Source organism: Panicum virgatum, chromosome 9K (assembly GCF_016808335.1).
Source record: "Panicum virgatum strain AP13 chromosome 9K, P.virgatum_v5, whole genome shotgun sequence".
Lineage (NCBI taxonomy): Eukaryota > Viridiplantae > Streptophyta > Magnoliopsida > Poales > Poaceae > Panicum > Panicum virgatum.
Window position 1 is genome coordinate 67,202,497 of NC_053144.1, and position 8,970 is coordinate 67,211,466.

Below are 8,970 nucleotides of genomic sequence, written 5' to 3' on the forward strand. Positions count from 1 at the left end.
GGGGTAAAAGATTTGCAGTACCCTGCCTTACCACTTGCCATGCCGCCAAAAAATTCGATCTAAATCGAGAAAAGAATAAATATGCATTCATATTTTTTTTTACTAAAACCCTTTTTCTTTCTATTATATTGAAATGACAAAGGAGAAAAAGTGAATTTCCAGCCAAAGGCTGCAAAATTCAGAAGAAATTAGAACCATTAACTATATTTTTTTTCATTTTTTTGAATAGCAGCAGTGAACGACTCTTAAATCAGTATCGTTGTCGCATGCTCGATCATGATATCACCTAGCCGTTCAATTCAGCTCCATTCTCATCCTAGACCCATGGCTCGAGCGATCGGAAGTGATATGGAGGCCACATCATATGGCAACGAGGTCAAGGCCTAGGGATGGATGACAATCGCTATGTTCGGCTGGCTGTGGCTGATTTACTGTACAAGAAAAATAGCTGATGACGGGTGCTGATTTGATGTGAGAAAAACACTACTGCTGTTTGCTAGCAGAACAGAGCGGATGACGGCACAAGGTCTGGTGGCAGTGAGAGAACAGAACGGCCTTTTAGCATCATTCTCATCTTCTATCATCCAAACCATTACAAGCCCACCTTCCCGCCGCGCGGCACTCAGGAACGGACTCGACGAATACATATCTAGAAGTATCTTACACATAGCCACGGCTTTTAGATCGATGGCCGAGATAAGATGGACCTTACCTTTTGTAAGGTAGGACTAAATTGAACAAGAATGACCAGACTGATTGCTTAAAAAAAACGAACTTGATGTAAACGCATTTTTCTGATCACACTCATCTATCAAAAATTCTGTGCCCTCGTTAACCAAGGAAACGAGCACGTTCAACACAACTACACAAGAGGTCAACAAAACCACATTCTTGTCCTGCTTTGCCCTTGCCCAAGGCTCAACTTTCTCCTGATGATTTCTTTTTCTTCTTTTTACTTTTCTCATTCCCGTCAGGCCTATCTGACCGTTTCGACAGCTCCTGCCTGATCTCCATGAGTTTTGTTTTCGCGTCACGGAAAGGTGCATCTGATCTCATTGCCAACAATTCCTAAAAGATGAGTGCACGAGATTATATCACTTAAAGATAAATAGTAGCAAAAAATTGCAGGCAGGAAGAAGGGGCACCATACTTTTATATGATCCATTGCGGCAAGGTTGAAGCCTATAGTATCCTTGCATTCCTGAGGATAGAGGTATAATAATCATCAGATTGCTGCAAAGTTGCCTGTAGATTGCTGCAAAGAGATCAAAACTTACCTTTACTCTTGAGTACAGAATATCCTTCAGCTCTGTCAATACGGATCTTGCAGCTGGTGTAGTAGTCAATTGGTTATGATGTGTCTGAAGGAGCACTAAGCAAACCCTACAGACAAGCTCAACCTGCAAGGTTATAGCTGAAATTAGGAAAAATAGGGAATCGGAATGTTTTGAGTGTTGTGACTTGCGGCACAGTGAAGTCTATGAAACACAACTGATCAACATAAGTTTTCCAAAGCATATAAAATTGTACTGTACATGAGCGTATAACATCCATATTTGCTTATTCTAGAAGGTACAAATAGAGCAACAAGACTTCATAACTAACTACTTCTGCAGATACAACCATCGAATATTACAAAAACTCACACAATAGCATGTATGCAAAATAGAATTATAGAAACAACCAATCAAACCTCATTAAGGACAGAAGGAATATACAAAATAATGTGGTACAAACTGGGAAAGTGGAGCTTCAAAAGACAAGAAAAACATTTTGCAGACCCCACACTACTAACATAAACAGGAGACGTAACATCACAATCTAAAATGAAAAAGCCAGCCTGAAGTATTCGATGTGAGCAAAAATTAAGAAAGCTGGCATGTAATGACATAATGTTATGGACATTACTGTAATGATGATTGGCATAATAGCAAAAGGTTATATCAAAGCATTCTTTTACCTTTGAAGGAACCATAGACCACTCCTTCAAGTAAGACATGAGCTTTAGTGCATCTGAGAATGGTAATGCCTATTCCAAAGATAGAAACATAAATATGTCAGCAAATGAGAATTATCATAGAAATAAATTTGATGATTAACCAAAGATAATAAGAAGCATTGTTACTAATATAATATGATCTCCAATTTGAACCCACTGAAATTCAAAAGGCCATTAAAATAAACACCTTCTATTAGCAAATCTAACCATGTGACATTAACTTCAATTATACATACAGGATGGAAAGAGGTGACGACAAGATTGTAGATTTGTAGTTCACCGGAAACCACATTTTGCTACATTAATTGTATTTTACCAGGAACCACGTTTTGCTACATTAAGTACCAGATATGATCACTGTTTTTAACATAACCTCACATGTTTGGGCAAGGGGAATGAAACAGTTAAGAAGTCCATAAAAAAACGTACCAGGAGGGCCTGTTCCAGATCATTTGGGCGGATACTTGAAACTACATTTAGAACATAATCTGAGGGTGATTGCCCTTGCATTATAACATTAGGTTGAAATTTAGCTGCCGTCCCATTATTTTGCTCTTCCTGAAAAACCAAGGAACATGAAGATCAAGCAAATGTTCTATTATTAATATGTGGAACCAGGTGTAATATATGAGTGTACCTGTTTATGCTGATTAAGGCGTTTTAGTTCTTCCTCAGCAGTGTCAAGTGCATCCATAATTGCATCAGCAGAAGTAACTGTCTCTTTTGTTTTCCTACCAGGAACGCCAACGGAACCTTCTTCAGGAGCATCATCTTTCTGCCCATATCTATACTCATTATCATTGTCTAAATCAGCCTCGAAGGTTTCTTCCAATCTTTTCTCCTTCTCTTCCTGCAGTATATTGGAGATTTAGAGGGCGAAAAGGGCAATCTCTAGGAAGGTTAAAGAAACTACTAGAATCATATACTTAAAAATGCAGTACAAGGCTACTTAACAAGAAATTTCATCCACGCGGACCACGCCTATATAATTATAAATACCTCAATGAACAGTTGTTCTTCAGTACGGTCCCAACGCCGGATAGAGCGATCATGGGAACCTGTTACAATAAAGTCACCACGACTGCTGATTGTGAGACACCAAACTTCAGCATGATGTCCTTCAAGTGTCAACAACAACTCAAATTTATCAGCATCCCAGTACTTCACAGTGCGATCTTTCCCCACACTGAAGATATAATGAGTTCTGTACACGAACTTAACATCCATCACGCTGCAAAGTGAATACATCCAAAAGGTATATATAAATGTTCTCTCTATAATTGAAACAAAACAAAAACGAAAAAAAACTGAAAGTCAAACAATATACCTGTCTGAATGAGCAAATATGGACCTGTGGCAGTCCCCAAAATCCATACCCCAAATCTTCAAATTTTTGTCTGCGGAGCCAGTAACTATCAAAGCCCCATCAGATGATATGTCCATACACAGAACTGGAAGTTTGTGCCCATAAAGGTTCAGAAAATGTTTCAGTGTGTCCATGTGGTATACCTGTATAAACATATATCAATATTAGAGGAAAGTAAAAACAATAAGAAATTCAGGGCAGTCGGGCAGGTTCCTATGTAAAAGTGCTGCAGTTAAGGTCCTTATGAATCACAGCTTTGATAAAAAAAATGCCACTAATACAGGGAATTTCCTAAGCAACAACCACTATTTTACAGCTTCAGGAGAATTAGGAAAAGATAAATGACAGTTTTCATGTGCCAACGAGCAGTTCAGTCACTGGTGATCTTGAAACTATTGATTTAACAAGTGCACAAACTTTATATTGACAATTTATGTTTTGAAGCAAATAGTACCAGGTGCAAACAGCAAATGGCGCTGCTGGAATAATAAATAGAATGACATCAAAACATACTAATAATGTGATTTTTCCTGTTGCTACAAAAGCAGTATCTAGATTAGATAAACAATCAAATCATGGATTATGATTGAGGTTCGGGTACACTGATTCCATGCCAACTCTCCAACTATAAAGATTCTAAATGATAATACAATTTCAAATTTCTAGTTACATAAAAAAAAAGCATACCTTGACATTGCAATCCAAGAGAGCAACAGCAATATGCTTTCCTAGTGGACTGATTGAGACAGCAAGGACGTCTTCGGTCATTTTCAAGGTCCTCATGTTAGTTACAGTCAACTGCTTAGAGTCCTGTAACAATGTTAATAAACCAAAGAAATCAATAAGCTGCTTGGTGCAAATAAAAAATAATAATGCAGAAGGTAGTAAAAAAAGAATCATCAAATATCAAGATGATGCTTTTATTGGAGGCTGATCTGTGGAAAAGTAGGAAAGCAGACACCGATACACAAAATTACTTGAGGCATTCTAACACTCACATTATCAGACTTCTGCACCTGTTGGTATTCCCAGAACTTGACATCATGATCGGCACTCCCAGTGACAAATCCCCGTGCACCGGCAGTGCCATCTTCATCTGGAATTGGTACAATTGATCGTATGGAACCAGCATGTGCTTCTATGACCTCAGTTAAGCTCCCACTAGCAATATCAATAATCTCCAAAGTACCACTTTTTGTACCAACAAGAGCAAACCGATTTCCGACAAAAGCACTGCATAGCCCATACCCAGATTCAATGGTCCGAAGGCAGTCCCCTGTACTAGGATTCCAGATCTTGACAGCATTGTGGCTAGTCGACATCAGGAGGTTGTCCTCTGAATTAAGGGAGACACTCCTAATGTCAGAACGGTGTCCGTGCATCTCAATTGAGTACATCTTTGAGACCTTCTCACTATCCACCGAATATGTCTCGAGCGTGTTATTGTTGAGAGATAGAGACAAGGTGGCAAGGCAGCCTCTTGGTGGACTGCCTGGAGAAAATGAAATCGAACATATTTTCTTGCTAGCCCGCAAAACTTGTAGGAGCTTAAATACATCAGTGACAATAACAGCAGGATTTTGCAAGTCTGAAGCTGGTAAAGGATCAATGACAGTGCCATTCCCTTTAGCAATCATGGATTTCGCCGATGCTTTTTCCTTCTTCCTATGCATCCGCCTTTTGGCCTTCCGTATAGCTTCACTTTCATCAAGAACCCTATAAATATCTGCTGTCTTCCCAGCCACCTGGCATGCCACAAGACTACCATTCCTATTGAACCTAACGGTTGCCACTCGTTCCTTGCTCTGCCTCAGAATCTCCCCAAACAGCTTCAACACATCCCACTTGCTCCAATCCTCACCCTCCTGCACTGATTGCCGGATTCTAAACACCCGCATCTCTGGATCAGCAGACCCAGACACTAAAAATCTCTCGCTAGGATCCACATCCATAGACCAAATCTCACTGCGGTGACCACCAACAATTTGGAGACAGTGCTGTGTTTCAAGGTCCCAAACCCTGATAAACTTGTCCTTGGAGCAGCTCACCAGCTTCTTACCAGAATCCAGGAACACCAAATCGGTGACCTACAGACAGTAATCCGATCAATTAGCACTACTAAGCTAGGCTTACCCAATGGGGACAGAAGCGCATGAAATTGCTTTACCTGATCACGGTGGCCACGCAAGCGGAAGAGCCCATCCTGAGCAACGACGTCCCAGAGGATGACATCGCAGTCTTTGCTGCCCGAGGCGAGAACAGCACCAGAGGGCGCAAAGCGGAGGGCGGAGGCAGCTGAACGGTGGCCGTGGAGGGTTGCCTCGCAGGCGCCTGTTTCCGCGTCCCACAGCCTGATGCTCCCATCCGCGTGCCCGCTCGCAATCTATACCAAATGAAGCACCAACGCACGAAATTAAGCCAAATTCAAACGCGGGAATCAGCCAGCCAAATTCAAAGGGAACTGGAGTGGACGCAGAAAGAGGGGTACCAAGGAGGAGACGGCGGCGGAGGGGGAGGAGGCGATGCAGGAGACGGCGAGCGAGGGGGACGAGGACGAGGGTGCGAAGGAGACAGAGGGGAGACCGCGCTTGAGGTCCCAGGCGGCGAGGCGGTCGAGGGCGGCGGCGAGGAGTAGGCGGCCGGAGGGGTCGTAGCAGACGTTAGACTCCGGCGAGGCAATCACCCCGAAGGTGAGGGCCGGCTCGTAGCGTAGGTAGGCCTTCACCATGGCGAGCGGCCGCCGGCGGCGTGGGAGGGGTGGGGTGGGCGCGCAGCTCCGGGCGTTAGGGTTTATGGCGGCGGGTAGGAGTAGGAGGCTGGGGTTTTTATTTAACTTGCAGTTCAAACGAAATTGCTTTCATTTAGTTATTATTATGAAAAACTATCCGCTCCCATGCCTAATGTCCAGGACATGTTGGACAGAAAAACTTTGAGCTAATTTGATTTGGAATCTTTACTTTCGAGTTAGTCATTATAAAACCCTCCAGTAAGTTTGTATGCTACAGAATTATCGAACATCTAAATAGATTTTAGCTCGTCAGTTAACAAAATGACATATAACACTCTGTTCTGTAGGCAGCAACAGTGATTTTCTCTCACACTAAATTAGTACTAGCCACCCGTCATCAGTATTTTTCTCTCATAGCAAATCAGCATTAATCACTATTGGTGGAGAGTGTCTCCGGACCGGACGAACACCACAACAGTAAAGAAATACACACAAAACCAAGTGGGAAACTTTCTCTCTTTATATTCAACGTGTCCCATCAATGTGGACTACAGGGGTATTTATAGGCATCGTTTCGCCTTTTAAATGTAAATACTACTCTAAACCTCTATAACGGTCATATTCCGAAATATTCCTAGACGTACATGTAATTTCCCTATTACAGCCGCGAGTGGATTACAACTCAGATGGGCTCCGCTGTCTCAGACAGCCTTCTCCGCGACAATCAACCTCGTCGTACTCTCTGAAGACCTTCCGTCCTTCTCTGGACAGCACAGGCATCTCGTCGGTGCATCCTCATGGAATCTTCGGCCAAACGACCGAAGATCATCATATTTTTCGCTCGTCCTTCGCTTCAATGCACGTGCCGCTTGGCCTTCGCGTACCTTCAGCGTCCAATCCGAGGGTCAACCGAGGACCATCATATTCTTCGCTCTCCTTTACTTCAACGCACGTGCCGCTTGGTCTTCGCGTACTTTCGACCTCCAGACCGAAGGTGGTGTCCCCAGCAGCCACCAGTCATAGCCAGACGAACAGAGTGTGAGCTGTAAGTCGAGATGATGAGCTCGTGATGATTACCGAGTTGAAGTTTTTTTATACGAGAACCGAAAATTTTAATAAAAAGAGAGCTAAAAGTATGTTTAGTTAATGTTAATTGGTTCCATGGGTTTTGCCTGTATATTCAGATTTTGTACTTGCGGCATATTTAAATGGGTAAATTTCATTACAAAATATACTTTCAAAAATAGAAGTGTCACAGGTGGCCCATCAGAAAAGAAGAGGACAGACCCAACAACACCCACAATCCGCCAGTCATTCCTATCTCCCCGGCTCCCCGTTTCTCCGCGAACCCCACTTCCTGACCAAGATGGCGGCGCCGGCCAACTCCACCACCTTCCCCGGCGACGTGTGGGCGGAGCTCCGCCTGGCGGACGCCCGCGACGTGCCCCACATCCACAGCCTCATCCACCAGATGGCCGAGTTCGAGCTCCTCACCGACCTTTTCGCCGCCACCGAGGAGCTCCTCACCTCCACACTCTTCCCCTCGCCGACGCCGCCTCCCTTCACCTCCTTCACGGCCCTCATCCTCGATCTCTCTCCGTCCCCCGTAGTCCCGGACTCGACTTCCACTATCGCCTCTCGCCGCTTCGACCTCTCCGCGTCCCCGCTCGCGGACCCGGAGGCGGCCGCCTTCGCCTCGCCGCGCGGCGGCGGTCGCGTCACGGCGGGGTTCGTGATCTGCTTCCCCAACTACTCCACCTTCCTCTCCAAACCCGGGCTGTACGTGGAGGACATCTTCGTGCGCGCCCCCTGGCGGCGCCGCGGGCTCGGCCGAATGATGCTCTCCGCCGTCGCCGGCAGGGCGGCGGAGATCGGGATGGGGCGGGTGGAGTGGTGCGTCCTAGACTGGAACAAGAACGCCATCGACTTCTACGAGGGGATGGGCGCCGATGTGCTCCCGCAGTGGCGCATCTGCCGGCTCACCGGCGCGGCGCTGGATAAGTACAAGGGCAACCAGGAGGAGGCCGCTGACGGGAAAGCTGCCGCATAGGAGGACCAGAAAAATTGGTTCTTGAGTGCCAAATAATAAAGGTGGTGGATTTGCTTCTGCTGCTTAGCTCGCGGTAAGGTGATTCGGAGTATTTGATCATCAGCTCATTAGTGACGATGGATTCAGGTTGTCTGCTGAGCAATTGGGACTTGTTCTTGTGGTAAACTCTGATGCATTATGCAAAATTATCTTTGAATTAGATGCAAGTATGTCTTTATCATTAGCCACTTTTCGGCTGAGCATGTTTGTTCATTGTGATCGGAGTCTTTGAGCTGGTTGGGATGAATTCCTCACTATATGATGTTTGGCCAGGGAAATTCCATGATCTATTTGAATATCCCAACTAGATAAAACAACTTGGAATGTTCCTGCTCATGGTGCTCGCACATTTCATAAGCCCATGCCAGTTTTTCACTATGCATATGCAAAATACTCGTGGTATCCAGAAAAAGACCATGAAGGACACAAGATTATGTGTAATCTAGTTATTGGTATTAGTTGTCAACCATTTATTCGATTTCGTTCGATACATGTTAGTTAAACTGCAATGATAAAGCTCCCTAACCACATCTAAAACCTGAAGAACAGAGGGCTGTTTGTGTTCCAGCAAGAGCTGTAGATTTATTTGTATGATGGCTTGTTCAGCTCATGTTCTCTCACATTCAGTAGAGAGTTTGTAAAGAAATATCAAATGACACGAGTAGAAAGACCAAAAATTGGCTTTAATGGCAAAATAGCAGAAGTAGAAACACACAAAGGATTTGTCACAAAAAAAAAGGTTTTACAGGAAACTCCTACATGCATTGAGCTAGCTCTATAACACTGAA

At 44.2% G+C, this 8,970-nt stretch overlaps 2 protein-coding genes across 2 annotated transcripts; one reads left to right on the top strand and one right to left on the bottom strand.

Annotated features, from left to right (window-relative positions):
• Positions 1 to 543: 543 nt before the first annotated feature.
• On the bottom strand, positions 544 to 6,161 carry LOC120647280 (WD repeat-containing protein 3-like). The gene is made up of 12 exons (XM_039924015.1): positions 5,854 to 6,161; positions 5,533 to 5,748; positions 4,364 to 5,452; positions 4,053 to 4,175; positions 3,327 to 3,508; positions 2,999 to 3,230; positions 2,637 to 2,849; positions 2,429 to 2,557; positions 1,961 to 2,029; positions 1,278 to 1,400; positions 1,151 to 1,201; positions 544 to 1,068 (listed from the first exon to the last, which is right to left on the bottom strand). Exons 1-12 carry the CDS (start codon positions 6,091 to 6,093, stop codon positions 919 to 921), a joined length of 2,817 nt encoding a protein of 938 aa, XP_039779949.1. The 5' UTR covers positions 6,094 to 6,161; the 3' UTR covers positions 544 to 918.
• A 1,204-nt stretch (positions 6,162 to 7,365) lies between these two features.
• On the top strand, positions 7,366 to 8,385 carry LOC120647281 (probable acetyltransferase NATA1-like). The gene has a single exon (XM_039924016.1). The coding sequence runs from the start codon at positions 7,460 to 7,462 to the stop codon at positions 8,141 to 8,143; it is 684 nt and encodes a 227-aa protein (XP_039779950.1). The 5' UTR covers positions 7,366 to 7,459; the 3' UTR covers positions 8,144 to 8,385.
• Positions 8,386 to 8,970: the final 585 nt, after the last annotated feature.

Excerpts from the sequence above, each read along its gene's own strand:
- LOC120647280 (XM_039924015.1), bottom strand. The coding sequence starts at position 6,093 with ATGGTGAAGGCCTACCTACGCTACGAGCCGGCCCTCACCTTCGGGGTG. Across the intron at positions 4,176-4,363 it reads AGGTGCAGAAGTCTGATAAT|GACTCTAAGCAGTTGACTGT; the intron begins GTGAGTGTTAGA and ends ACATTGTTACAG. Across the intron at positions 2,030-2,428 it reads ATCTGGAACAGGCCCTCCTG|GCATTACCATTCTCAGATGC; the intron begins GTACGTTTTTTT and ends TCTTTGGAATAG.
- LOC120647281 (XM_039924016.1), top strand. The coding sequence starts at position 7,460 with ATGGCGGCGCCGGCCAACTCCACCACCTTCCCCGGCGACGTGTGGGCG.